General features: G+C 55.4%; 1 protein-coding gene across 4 annotated transcripts in view; it reads left to right on the top strand.

Annotated features, from left to right (window-relative positions):
• The first annotated feature begins 775 nt into the window (after nt 1-775).
• The window catches only part of TFEB (transcription factor EB), a 53,066-nt gene continuing 39,759 nt past the window's right edge, over nt 776-14,082 (top strand). Inside the window, exon 1 of one of the 4 annotated variants that reach the window (XM_009205125.2) lies at nt 776-884. In XM_009205125.2, coding sequence (XP_009203389.2) covers nt 865-884 — 20 coding nt within the window. In that variant the 5' untranslated portion in view covers nt 776-864. Of the gene's footprint in view, nt 885-1,415; nt 1,678-2,102; nt 2,127-2,757; nt 4,383-14,082 lie in introns of those variants that run through there. The other 3 variants (XM_009205127.4, XM_031666834.1, XM_017957393.3) reach the window with 3 other exon arrangements.

Here is a 14,082-nt window from a genome sequence, read left to right as displayed (position 1 = left end):
AGGCATGGTGGCACATGCATGTAATCCCAGCTACTTGGGAGGCTGAGGCAGGAGAATCACTTGAACCCAGGAGAAAGAGGTTGCAGTGAGCCAAGATTGAACCGTTGCATGCCAGCCTGGGCAACAAGCGTGAAACTCTGTCTCAAAACAAAAAATAAATAAATAAAAATAAATAAATAAAATGCTCTGCTGACCCGATTTACCAAACTACCACCAGAACTACCCCAGTGACACTCGGACCCACATGTATGTCTACTAGCAGTGTGATTAGTGGTCTAACACACTCCAGGTCTAGGTGGCTGTCTCCTCATCTGCTGATCAAATTTGAATTAGAAATTTCTGAAGAATTCTGGATGCCCATGTGCACTTGTAACAGTCATGGGGTCCTTTAGGGAGGAGGGCAATGCTGCCAGAAACTATTTCTTGGGGGGCTTCAAAAGGCCAGGGCTGTTAGGCTGATAGTATTTTTACCCAGACCCCTATGTCCCAGGATGTGTATTTGAAGAAGGGTTCCTCTCAGCTGTGGAGAAGAGGGAGAGCTACTTGAGTCACAGAGCAATGGAGCCTACTTGCTCTAACCAAGTCAGCAAGGGATCTTGTGCCTTTGGACTTCATCCCTGTCCTCCTCAGGAGTCTCTTAGCAAAAGATACAGAAACCAGGAGCAACGTGGTATGTGGGGAAGGAGAGGGAGGACGAAAAAGAGGAGGGGGAAGGAGAAGAAAAGCAGGGGAGGGGCGGGGGGAGGAGACAGGGAAAAAGGGGCGGGGAAGAGGAGAAAGTAGAGAATGATGCCTCCGCGCCCTGTGAACTTCCAACAAGGGAAGGTGACATGAAAGGAGATCAGACAATTTCTGTCCAGCAACATGACAGCAAGCTCCGGCTGGTGAGTGGGGCGTGAATGTAGAATCCATAATGGGGGCAGGCTGCCTTCTACAGTCATATTTTACCCTGTCATTTGCCAGTCTCACCCCGGCCTTGCCCCTTATGATCGGGGCAGGGATAAAAGCGCAAGATCCAGATCTTGCACCCTACTCCTGAAGAGAAACTGGAATTTGCCACAGGTGGAGTTTCTATGGCAACAGCACACCATCTGGGACCCTCTATCTTAGACTGCCGAAGGACAGCCGGCTGCAGGTTCCTTCTAGGGGGTCGGACACGCTACAGAATGTATCGTAGTAAGCCCTGGTTTGGGACATTACTGAGAGGAGAAAGAAAACTTGCAAAGGGGTAGAAGTGGAACAGAGGTTCCGAGTCAAGAGCCTCTTTCCCTGAAAGCTTTGGTCTGCTGAGCGGGACTACAAATCCCGGCGTGCCTAGAGGGAATACAGCGAGAACTACGCTTCCCAGTGGACGCCGCGGTCGAGCTGCTGGGAGGCGGGGCGGGTGCTGCCCTCTGCCGGGAGCGGAGGGAAGTGTGCGCGGAGTGACAGCCGGAGCCCGGGCGCCGGGCGCGGGGCTCGGTGACAGCGGAGGCGGCGGCCCGGGCGGGACGCAGGGAGCGGCCGCGGCGCCGACGGCGGCGGGAAGGGAGGACAGGGCGGGCCTCCCTGGTGGCGCGGGGCCTGAGCAGCCGGGAGCAGGTGGCGGGCACAGCTCGCGGGCCAGGCACCCGAACTTGGGACAAGTTGCCGGAGCCGCGGGGCGCGGGCGGCGGACAGATTGACCTTCATAGCGAGGTGAGCGGGACCGGGGGGCGAGGGGCGCGAGGAGGGCCCGGGACCCCCGACCCAGGCTCCCTGGCCCCTATCCCGTGGGTCCCGGAGACAGGTGGGTGGGTGGGGGATGCCGGCAGGAGAGGGAAGCAGGACCGTGCGCGCCGCCACCCACCCGCAGTCCGTCCGCCCCCGGGCGCCCAGCGCGTGGCCCGAGCGGCGCTGCCCGCCGAGCCGGGAGCCCCCTCGGCCCCTCCCTTCAGGCGCGGGCCGGGGGCGGCTTCTCTGCGACCTTATGTAACCGGGCGGGAGGGGCCGGGCGGGCATGGCCTTCCCGGCCCGGAGCTGGGAGTCGAAGGGGCGGGAGGCGTGATGGTGAACTTGCAAGAAGTTTGAGGGACGCGCGGGCCCCGCGCCCACTCCCCTTCCACCGGACCCGGCTGGGGCAGACGATGCCGGAGAGGGGGTCGGAGGTAGGGGAGGTTTGCGGGGGCTGAGTCTGGCCCGGCCAGCGGGGGGAGTGGGAGGGCCGGTGTGGCGCCACGCCCCGGGGGCTGGGCTGCTGGAGGGGGGGGCGGGTGGAAGTACCATCTCTCCCTCCCTTCCCGTCCCTTCCTCCAGCTCGGTCCCTTGAAGAAGCCGCCCCTGGCCTCGTCCTCTCGAGTCCCTGGGCAGTCTCTTTCTCCCCGTGGGTTATTCCATGACCCTGGGAACACCAACCCCGGAGCGCTCCCTCCGTGCGCCCCGTTGTCTGCCTCCCCCGGAGTTCCCAGCCGCCTGCCCGCCCCCCGAGTTTCCCCCTCCCCCCGTCTTGGTCCCGAATCCCGGAAAACACGCTCCCTTCCCCCCGATCCCCCGAGTCCGCGCCGCCCACCCCCGGGCTGTCCCGACCAGCTCTGGCCCAGCGCGTCCGCTCGCCTCCTGGAAGGGAGAGGGCAGATGCCAACTCGGCCCCCGCCCCTCGGCCCCCTCCCCGCGCGGGGTTCCGGCTTCACGCACGGCTGCCCCGAGCTGGTCTGGGCTGCGCGAGCAGGTTCGCGCCGCAGCCGCCTGGCGCGCCCCAGCCCCGCGTCCCGGGGGAGGAAGGGAGGGCGCCCGGGGCGGGGCTTGTCTGCGCGAACCCTGCTGGGCCCAGGCCCCCGCCTCCGTTCTCCGCCAGCCCCTGGCCGCTGCGCCTTCCCCCGAAACCCCTCTTAGCTCCAGCCGTCGTTTTCTCGCCTGTCCGTTCTGGGGACGGTTCAGCGCGGAGCTTCTGCACTCAACTTGAGCGCAGTTTTTGGCTTAGCACTCGCTGGGGAAATGCAGGTTAATTACTGCCCAGCTCCCATCCCCTGCCCTCCCTCCATCCCGAGTGAGGGGCTGCTTCATCCCTCAGTGAAAGGATGCAGGCCCCTAGCGACACCTCTGGGATGTGGTGGCCTCAGGCCCCTGCACCCGCCCTGGCCGAGATTCCATTGGCCCAGACATGGCACTGTTGGGCAGCTGGAGATGAGGTGGGAGTCTGGTCTCTGGTTTCCTCCTGGGTGGCCAGATGCGGACGCGCTCGGTTAGAATGCAGTTCTTGGTGCCACGACTGGGAGACAGTCCTCAGGCCCTCCCCTCAGGGAGCGCACTGTCCGGGGAGGGACAGCCAGCAGTAGTTCCTGGCCTGCCAGGAGAGGCAGAGGAAGGGGAAGGGTCAGCTGCCTTGAGGTCCCTGCCTGCTAACCTGACGGTATGCTTTCACCATGCCGCTGTCCCCAGCCCCAGGACCATGGGCAACTCGCCTGGCTCCCTTCTTTCCGTCTGCTTCTTGGCCGCGAGGCCCGGAGAGCTGGGAGCCAGAGGGTGTAAATGAAGGGCAGGGCTGTTTGGGTGACGACATGCTCTGCTTCTCCCCGAGGGAAGCCAATGGTGCTTACCATTTACAAGGCCTGTTACAGCTGCAGGGTTATTTTGTCCTCAACTTAGCTCTGAGAGGCAGAGCCAAATGGGGACCCAGGTATCTTGGTCCTGGGTGCCCTGGAAGGAGTTCAGGAGCTAGGACAGGGGACACCCTAGGTGGGCACCGAATCCAGGGAGAGCCAGCTGGGCTTTTGCGGGCTAATGGCCTGGTGATTCACAGTCAGAGGTGGGCGGGGAGTGGGCCAGGGCAGGCAGGAGCCCTTCCAGGGTCCCACGTGCACTGTCACAGGCCTCCTCAGCCTGTTTCTGGAAAGCTGGGAAGTAGGTGGAAGGGGACTCCCACCCCTCAAGCCTGGCTGCCCTTTGAGGGTCTAGCTTTTGGCCCTGAGCCCTCCTGGGGCCCTGTTTATGACTGTAATTGCATCATTAGCCAGAGTTGATGGAGTTACTTAGCACCTGCCCCCACAGGGAGTGGCCCAGCCACCCCCTGGGTTCTGTCTCTTCCTTTTCAAAGTCAGCTCGGTTTCTGCAGGCAACAGGGGTTTCCCCAACCACAGCTGTCATGAAAACCAGGTTGGGCCTTTGTCCTGGGGATGGAGGTCAGTCAGCACTTGGGGCCCGGCTTGGGGCTGCCCTGGAGATGACCATGGAAATTGGGTTGGCCTCCTCTGATCGGAGGGAGGGAGTTCATGGTTCCCAGAGCTGCCAGAAATGTCCACATCCCAGGACGCAGTGAACACATGTGCATATGCAGTGTGGATCCTCATCTGAGAGGAGGGAGATGAAAACACACCCACTTCACAGGCTGTTGTGAGGACTAAGGGTGCGGCAGTGCCTGGTACATGGTGAGTACATGATGTTGCTTTCTGGGTTGGTGTGCAGTTTGTGTACTGGTTGTGAGTTTGTGTGTGTGGTTAAAGTGTCTACGAATGTGGGTATAGATGAATTGTGAATGTGTGCCTATGAGAGTGTAACAATAAAACAAGATTATATTAATAGAATATTCATCTCTTCTTTTATGCTATACTAGAACAATATTATAGTAAGATTGATTTATTACACAATAGTTGCCAACATTTATTGTGTGTTTACTCTTTACAGTGAGGTGGGAATTACTGTTTGCATTACACTTACTCAGAGAAGTTAAGCAAGTCACTTAAAATCACACAGCCTGGAAGTGACAGGATTGGAATTTTAACCTAGGTCTATTTGACTCCAAAGTCTGTGTTCTCAGTCCCTAAAGAAGACCACTTCTTCAAGGGGTTTCCCAGGAGTTCTCTCTTAAAAGGTGGGGTGTGGTGGTCTAGGGACCGTCTTTTCTCTATCCAGGGTTTCCTGCTCGAAGCAGATCTTTGGGAGGTCTAGGTGGGAGGATCGCTGGAGCTTAGGAGTTTGAGACCAGCCTGGGCAACATAGCGAGACCTGGACTCAATTGAAAAAATAATATGTGTGAGAAAAAAAAAAAAAAAAAGCAGGGTAGGAACTTGCGGAGGCCCTGTCTGAGCACCATACCTGTTTCCTGGCCTTTCTTCTGAGCTGCCAGCATGGGTGACCAAAGGACCCCCGGCTGGAACCTGTCTTGACTGGCCAGGGAAGGAGACCGGTTCAGGCAAGATTTCCTAGGCTTCTTTGGAAGCCCAGACGCCCAGGAAGGGAGGAGGCATCCTTACTGATGGCCTCCTAGGTGCCCAGCTTTGTGCCATGCACTCCATGTCCATTAACGTACAGTGCAGCCCTCAGCAGGCCCTTGTTTAATCAGATGTGCAGAAGAGGCTGTGGGGATCACTGGGTGAGAATGGGACGGCAGTGAAAGTCATAAGAGCACTGGACCAGAAATCAAGAGCCCCCACTCTGCCTCTCACCGACTGTGTGGCTGGGCAGGTCTCTGCTCTGTTCAGCCTCAGTTTCCATATCTGTGAATCTGGATCATCTGTGGGATTCCCTCCAAAGTGAACCTTCTACAAATCTTTGCCAAAGGCACTGGGGAGGAAGAGACAGGAAGAGAAAGGAAGGGGTGATGGGGGTGGGTTGTTAGGGGTGTTTGGGAGATGCTGCAGTCCGCAGAAATGAGCTTTAGCTAAAGACTGGTCCTGGGGAAGCAAACAGGAAGTTTTTCTTGGGACAGCCATAGCCACTATATATTGAGCACTGGGCCAGTGTCACCTGATCGGGGGTTGTTGAGAGCATGGGCTCTGGGGCCAGGCTATATGGCTTCACAGCTCTGCCACTTAACACAGTGTGAGCCTCGGCAAGCTGCTTAACCCTACTGTGCCTCAGTTTCCACACCTAAAAAGTGAGGGTTCTTGCCGCACCCACCTACTAGTGCTGTAGTGAGGGCTGAGTACGCCGATGTTGATGCACATGTGGTACTTAGAATAGCATCTAATGAACTCTTATGACTCAGTGAGTTATTTATTTCTCATTCTTACATGAGGAAATAGAGGCCTGGATAGCTCTAGGGAAGGAATAAAGACCTGTGGGTTGCAAACAGGCCTCCCCATGTGTCTAGTGTCCTCTGATGTAATGCTTTACGTGGGGCTTCCCACAGCTCTCTGTCCCACCACACCAGCCTGCTCTCCTCATTGAACAGGACGGTGCAGGGCACTTGGCAATCCCTGCAGCGTCTCTACCACCCCTGCCCTGCCTCTTGGGTTTCCCTGGGTAGCGTCTGGTCTGGCCACTGACCATGCACTCCTAGCTGTGGCTGTCCCCTGCTCTCCTACCATCTGTCCCTCCTCCACGTTGCACCAGAGATACAGACCCCCTTGGCTGTGATGTCACTGAGGGCAGAGATAAAATTGCAGTGATAGGGTAGGATCTGGGACTTTTCATGCCCACAGGAAATGCTTTGCTGTGAAGTGGGAAAGCCTTGGGTGAGAGCCAAGAGGAGCAGAGGCAACAGGCAGGGTCATCACCAGCTTTCCTTCCTGGCTCTTAAGTGTGGGCTTAAGGAGGAGAAATGAGGTCTTTTGTCCAGCTTTCTTATGGAAACAGCCACCTGGCCCCATAAGATCCAGCACCTGCTTGCTGGCCACGCAGGCCACCTGGTTGGCTCTTAGGCATACAGCAGTGGTCCCAGAGTAAGATGTGGTGCCATAGGGATTAATGCAGGAATTCCACCAGACTCTCCATGCAGAAACCCGTGGCTCATATTCCCTCCTCTTAGCCCTTCCTTGCTCCTTCCCTATAAGCAAATCTTTTCCTCCATCAGGGCACACCTTTCAAAGAGACCGGGGCACTGTTTTATCTTACTGCAGCCTGGCTGGATATTATGATCACCTGCAGAGCTCTCAGACAACAGCATTGCATCTGAATCTCTTGGGGAGGGGCCTAGGCATCATTATTTAATTTTTTTTTTTTTTTTTCTGGGATGATTCCAACGCCCTTGCTCTGGGGGAGTGGTTCTCAAATTTGGGCATCCTGAGAACTCCCTGGAGGAATTGTTTAAACACAGATGCTGAGCCCCTCCCGGTGTTTCTGCAAATTCCATGCGGTCTAGAATTTGAATTTCTGACAAGTCCTCTGGTGATGCTAATGCTGCTGGTCCCCAGAGCACATCTGGAAAACCAGTGCTTTGGGCCCTGCCGCTTTGCAGCTACCCAGGTGAGAGTCGCCCTTCTCCTGGGTTATGTGCCTCTGACTTTGGGGCTGGTAGGCATGTCCCCTTTTGAAGGCAGCTCCCCAGGGGCACGGATCACTTCTGAGACAATTTGGTGTCCCCTCTACAGTCAGTCCTTCCCCTTTCTCCACATGTCCCTACCTCCCATGAAACTGTCCACTGTTCGACCTTGCAGCTCTTGGTCCCACTGTCTGGGACAAGTGCTTGAAACTATGCACTGGTTGATGAAGGCAGGATGAGGCGGACAAACAAGGATGGCACTAGCTGAGGGGCCTTAGAACATGCGTCAGGGTCTGAAGCTGCTGTGAAGGTGCTTGGAGCTAAAGTAGCATTGTTGCAATAATTGGGGAGGTGTTCAGAGAGGACCCTCACTTTGTTGAAGGGAGGCTCTTAAAATACTTCCCATTGTTTCACTTTCCCACCTCATGGAGGGCAAGTATTTGATTTCAGCTTGAATCATAGTTCTTGTTGACAATGAAAATAATAAAGACACACACAGAAAGAAGCTGTTCCCTTTTCCTTTCCTCCCCCAGATCAGAGATGTAGGGAGGGTAGGGGGAAGGCCCCTGCTGGAGGTAGTGGAGTCTCTGTCATCTTCCAGGAGATCCTGGGCCGTGAGAGAGCGGATGGTTGGGAGAGCCTGGGGGCTGGCCCCTGCGAGGAGGGAGGGTGGAGTTGTCTGTGGAAACTGGAGGGAGTTGGGGTGAAGCCTGGTAGAAGGTGAGGAGAGGTGGCAGGTCCCACAGCCCTGCGGCAGGGGAGGCGAGGTGGGGCCGGGAGTGGGGGTGAGATTGGCATCTGAGCCAGCCAGTCCTCTGGTGACTGGGAACAGGGGTTTGGTGTGATTTGGTACATGTTGTACCCCTAGCACCTAGAAGAGAGCCTCGTATATAGTGGCTGCTCAATAAATCTTTGTGGAATGGATGAGAGAATGAGATTGAACCCCCATCGTGTGCCCAGAAACGCGGACACAAAAAAATGCTCTGTCTACCGTCTCTACCCTGCAGGTGCTTCACCAGCTGACACCCAGGGGCCTCGCCCACAGGTCCACAAGGTGCTGAGCCCTCTGCCTCTGCCTTGTCTCCCTCCCTGCACAGTGATCCAGGCCCAGCCTCCTTCTGGTGTGGGGCTCACAGTCTGTTCCTCCCCACAGAGAGTCTGCCAGCACCTCCCCCAACCCCCCTCCCCGAGTTCTACCAGTGGGTCTGTGGGGTGGGGCTCCGGTTTGTTTTCTCCTGTTTGCCAAGGGAAGTCACAGCCTGTCCTTTGCCTTGTTTATAATTGCTTTGAGGACAGCACCTGCCGCGGCCCCCCACAGTCCCTGAGGGGTGCAGAGTGGCCAGGAGGTGACACACTATACTGTCCACCCCCTGCTGCCTCTTGTCCCCTCCCGGCTCTAGCCAGGTGCACTTTCTGCTGCCCTGCCAGGACGGCGCTGGCTGGCCTTGCTTTGGGGCTAATTGGAGCCATAGAGCTGGGGGCCTTAGAGGGCAGCTGGCGCTGCCCCCATGTTGTCGAGAGGAGGGGCCCGAGGCCCAGGGATTCAGCAGCACAAGGCCTTCAGTGTCAACAGGCATGTACTGAGCACATCAGAGGTACCTGGCACTGGGCTGGCCAAGCAGGGTGGGTGGGAACAAGATCACAGCTTCTCCCGCAAAGCGCCGATGGCCTAGCCAGGGAATCTTAGTAACCAGAGGGCAGAGGGGGCAGAATGCGAGAAGCTAGTGTAGACTAATGTACTGAACAACATAAGCGTGGTGATACCTGCCCTTTGCCCTGAAGAGCATTCTCCTTGGGCCTCTTGCTGGCACAGAGACCTTGACTCAGCGTGGTTTAGGCCCTCAGCCCTTTCCACCCTCTGGGCCCCGGGAAGGGCAATTCTACTGCTCCTGGGCCCTCTCACCTGGGGGTCACCTCTGCAGGTTCCGTTCTGGACAAGTCCCTCCTTCCAGGAGGACTAGAGGCTGCTGGAGGCTTTGAAAGGAGGCTCTGAGCCACCCACCTGCCACTTGGAAGCCCTGGGGCCATGGGGAGAGGTGGTGCTGGATCAGGGCTGACAACTCAGGCCTCTTTGGACCTGCCTGTGACTGAGCCTCCATGCTTGGGCCTGGAACCTGGGGGCAGTGCCTCTGTTCCCCCCACCTCTAGAACCTTCTTTTTTGTTTGTTTGGAGACAGGGTCTCGCTGTGTTGCCCAGGCTGGAGTGCAGTGGCACAGTCATGGCTCACTATAGCCTCAACCTTCTGGGCTCAAGTGATCCTCTTACCTTAGCTTCCCAAGTAGCTGGGACCATAGGCACGTGCCACCACACCTGGCTAATTTAAAAAATATTTTGTAGAGATGCGGTCTCACCATGTTGTCCAGGCTGGTCTCAAACTGCTGGGCTCAAGTGATCCACCCGCCTCAGCCTCCCAAAGTGCTAAGATTACAGGCGTGAGCCACCTCACCTGACCACAAGCCTTTTTCCTCCCCTCCACCCTCCGCCACCCTCTGAGCCTCCATCTAGTTCCACAGCATTTGCAGCCTTGGACTATCTCTCTCCTGCTCTTTGTCTCCCCTTCTCTCCTTCATCTTTATTTCCTTCTCTGCCACCTTCCTTCTTTCGATGTGTTCAAAGGATGACTGGGGACTGCCCCACCAGTACCTTTCTCATAGTGAGCCTCCAAGTCCTGCTGTCAGGGGCCCAGCGGAATGGTCCACAGTAGGGGGAGGTGGCTGCAAAGGTGCCCAGCCTGATGCAACCCCCTACCCATGGCCAGGAAGGGGTGTGTGGTGGCCGGGACATCCAGGGCGGAGTGGCAGGTGAAAGAGACTAGGGTAGCTGGCTCCTGTGGGTTGAGGGGCAGCCAGCAGCCTGAGCCAGCTGGGGGAAGGAACCCTCCCTAGACAGCCCAAGTATTATCACTACTTCAGACCTTTGCCTAACTATAGGTTGTCATCTACTTCTTTGGATCTAATTATAGTGTTTTGCAAAACTAGGTATGGGAAGAAAATACTGTATCTATTTACTTATATCGCACCCTTTTCTTTCTTTTAAAATTGTGAAATATAGCATAGTTGCTTAAAAAAGCATAGACATACACATATAATATAGTAAATAATTATAAAAGTGAAACCCTGGCCGGGCGCAGTGGCTCACGCCCGTAATCCCAACACTTTGGGAGGCTGACGTGGGCCGATCACGAGGTCGGGGTTTGAGACCAGCCTGGCCAACATGGTGAAACCCCGTCTCTACTAAAAATACAAAAATTAGCCGGGTGTGGTGGCATGAGCCTGTAATTCCAGCTATTTGGGAGGCTGAGGCAGGATAATCACTTGAACCCGGGAGGTGTAGGTTGCAGTGAGCCAAGATCGTATCACTGCACTCCAACCTGGGCGACAGAGCAAGACTCTATCTAAAAAAAAAAAAAAAGTGAACCCCTAGGCAACCATCACCCAAGTGAATAAACAACAGAATGTAGCTTGTACACCAAAATCAACTCATGTGCCCTCTACCCCCAGAGGTAACCACTATCCTGACTGTATGATAATCAGCTCCTTGCTTCTTTTATCATGTAACCACCTATGCCTGCATCCCTACGTCGAGTTTAGTTTTGCCTGACTCTGAATTTAATACAGATGGAATGGCACTAGACATCTTCTTTTACATCATGCTTTTCCCACCCAACAGTGTATTTGTGAGAGTCACTCATGTTGTGTGTAACCATAGTCTGTTAATTTTCTTTCTTTTCTTTTTATTATTATTTTTTGAGATGGAGTCTCGCTGTGTTGCCCAGGCTAGAGTGCAGTGGAACGATATTGGCTCACTGCAACCTCCACCTCCCCGGCTCAAGCAATTCTCCTGCCTCAGCTTCCCAAGTAGCTGGGATTACAGGTGCCCGCCAACATGCCCAGCTAATTTTTGTATTTTTAGTAGAGTTGGGGTTCTACCATGCTGGCCAGGCTGGTCTTAAACTCCTGATCTCAGGTCATCCATCCACCTCAGCCTCCCAAAGTGCTGGGATTGCAGACGTGAGCCACCGGGCCTGGCCTTTAATGTATATTTCAACTTTAGTAAATATTTTGTTAAGTGGCTGTACTACTTTACTCCTTGCTAGTGGCCCATAGAGTTCCTGTTGCTCCTTAGCCTTACCAACACTTGGTCTTTTAGACAGTTTAATTTCTGCCATGATGGTGAGTGTGTAACATGTCTCATCGTGGTGTATTGCATTTTCATTCTCATTTTTTTTTTTTTTTTTGAGACAGAGTCTTGCTCTGTTGCCCAGGCTGGAGTGCAGTGGTGCTATCTCGGCTCACTGCAAGCTTCGCCTCCCAGGTTCATACCATTCTCCTGCCTCAGCCTCCCGAGTAGCTGGGACTACAGGCGCCTGCCACCACGCCCAGCTAATTTTTTTTGTATTTTTAGTAGAGATGGGGTTTCACCGTGTTAGCCAGGATGGTCTCAATCTCCTGACCTAGTGATCCGCCCGCCTCGGCCTCTCAAAGTGCTGGGATTACAGGCGTGAGCCACTGCGCTCGGCTTTCATTCTCATTTTTAAAATATACAATTTTTGGGTATGTTTGCTGACATCTATAATATATTCATGCATCGGGGCATATATGAGCAATTTGTAAGGAAAGAGGCATGTATTGAGGGTGCTCAAAAGTTTTCACTGATAGGAATATATGAGCAAAACAGTTGGAAGATCAGGGTAATATTGAATGCCAGGAAGGGGGTTGGCATGCAGCTTGGGACTTGGAAGGTGATACTGGTCTTGTGGGGAGACCCCCTAAGTGGCAGTGCCTGTTGGGGCTAAGAAGCCTCTTCCCAGAGGGTACTGAACCCACAGAGTACCCACCACCCTTCAGGCCTTCTTGCCTAGCACATCTGGCGGGGGAGGGGGGAGACTGTCAGGCTAGAGCCCTCAGCAGGTGTACCCTTCAATTTGGAATTGGCAGGTGCCCATCTTTTAAGTGCTTCTAGGGCAGTAGTTCTCCACTAGGGGTGATTTTGTCCCCCCAGGGGACATTTGCCAATGTCTGATGATATTGGCCAGGGATACCACTAAACATCTTAAAATGCACAGGACAGCCCCTATAACTAATTATCTGGCCCTGAGTGTCTGGTGTTGAGGTTGAGAAACTCTGATCTAGGAAAAGAGCCAGGAAACAGATTTGCCATACACTTGCTGCATGGCCTCAAGGAAGTCACTTAAGTGATTTGAGCCTCAGCCTCCTTGGAATCTGGAAAATGGGTAGCAAGGGTTGCTGCCCCTCCCCACCATGGGGCTCTTGTCAGGATGGGGCAGATGGTGAATGTACAGGCATTTTGGGAGGCGTCCCTGCAAAGGGGCCTTGTGGCTGTTGCGTTCCAGTAGAGCCAGGACTTTTCAGTGCTGGACCTTCTTCCTTGATTGTGTTCCCTGTCCACCAAGCTGGAGGCATCAGGTGACAGCTGTGAGCCTCAGTTCTGGTTCGTGCTGCTGCAGGGGCTGTGGGGTGCTTCCCCCACAGTCCCTGCGGGCCCCAGCCTTTTGATGAGGGCTGCAGAAATGAGGGGTTCTCTGGGAGCCTTGGGGCCCAGGACAAAAGCATTTCCAACTTTGTCCTCAGCTGGATGGGAGTCCAAGGTTGTGGGGGTGATAAGAGGTATTTATCATGTTCCTTATCTGAGGCCCCATTGCAGGTTTCAGGCAGCAAGGAGTGGGAGCCAGGGGTCCTCCTTGGGGGCTGTGCACACCCAGACCTGACTCCTACTCATCCTTTGTGTCCTTTCAGAATTTGCCAGCCCAGGGAGGCCCAGGGTTGGGCCAGAGTCTGGGTCAGTCCTCCCTGGGCCTCTCTGGCCTCCCTGTTCTGGTCTTGCCTCACATTGCTGGCATCTCCTACCTTCTCCAGGAGCCACAGCCTGCCTCATCTCCCCTCTGCTGTCCCCTTCCTTCCTGAAACTTGCACTCATGAAAGGGCCCAGTAAACTCATCCACCCTGAGATGCAGATGACCAAATAGCTTAACTTTTCTTAACAAAGGGTATTCGCTTATCAAAGATGGGAATCCCTTGGCCACCAGAAAGAAGCACTAAGTGAAATCTCTGCCCAGTCTCTTGGGTAGGCTGTTAGAAAAGTGCTGGGGGGCTGAGGAACCACCGAAATCGCATGTGTAGCAAGAACAGTTTCTACACAAGTGAAAAGTGTGCGGTGGTGTGGATCCTCCCGGAGCTGCCCAAGGCTCTGCTTGGTCTCAGGCTCCGTGTCAAGTTGGGCTGTAGTTTGGCCTCAACCTGGGTGTCTGGAGGCCCCGGGAAGGCCCAGGGCCAAGGCTGCAAGTGTATGGCCAGTCAGGAAGATGGTGAGCCGTGGGACTTCTGGCTAGAAAGACACGTCTCTAGGAAGCGGGGCGGTGGTTAGGGTTAGGCCCACCCTGGACCGGTTGGGATTGGGACTCTGGCGAAATTCTTGCTGCTCTGTGTCTCTCCATCTTGGTGCCTAGGGCCCTTTGAGGCCAGGCTGGGGTCGGGGCGGCTGTGAGAGGAGCTCTGTGGGCGCGTGGAGCCGGTCGGGTGAGATTGGAGCAGTCTGTGTTGGGTAGGCTGCGGTGTGTGAGAGGCTGTCGGGGCGCAGTTCCCTCTGTGCTGTGAGTAATCCTCGGCCACATTTGCAGCTCCCAGGGGATTGTGCAACTTCCTCTGGGGTGAGGTGCAGGGGGCTGGGTGAGAAACAGCAGCCGCCGGGGAAATGAGGAAACTGGGCCCGGCCTTGGGGCTGGGGAGCGGCCCTGGGCTCCGGCCCCTGGAGGAGCTGAGCATTCCAGGGGCCTCCTTCCAGGGCGCTGCCCTCTCGAAGATATGAAAGCACACACGTGCATGTGTGTGAGCATGTGTGCATGTATGTGTGTGCATGTGTGTGAGCATGTGTGTGTGCATGTGTGTGAGCCTGTGTGCATGTGAGT

The sequence above is a fragment of the Papio anubis genome, chromosome 6 (genome assembly GCF_008728515.1).
Source record: "Papio anubis isolate 15944 chromosome 6, Panubis1.0, whole genome shotgun sequence".
Lineage (NCBI taxonomy): Eukaryota > Metazoa > Chordata > Mammalia > Primates > Cercopithecidae > Papio > Papio anubis.
This window is presented reverse-complemented; position numbering and strand designations above follow the sequence as displayed.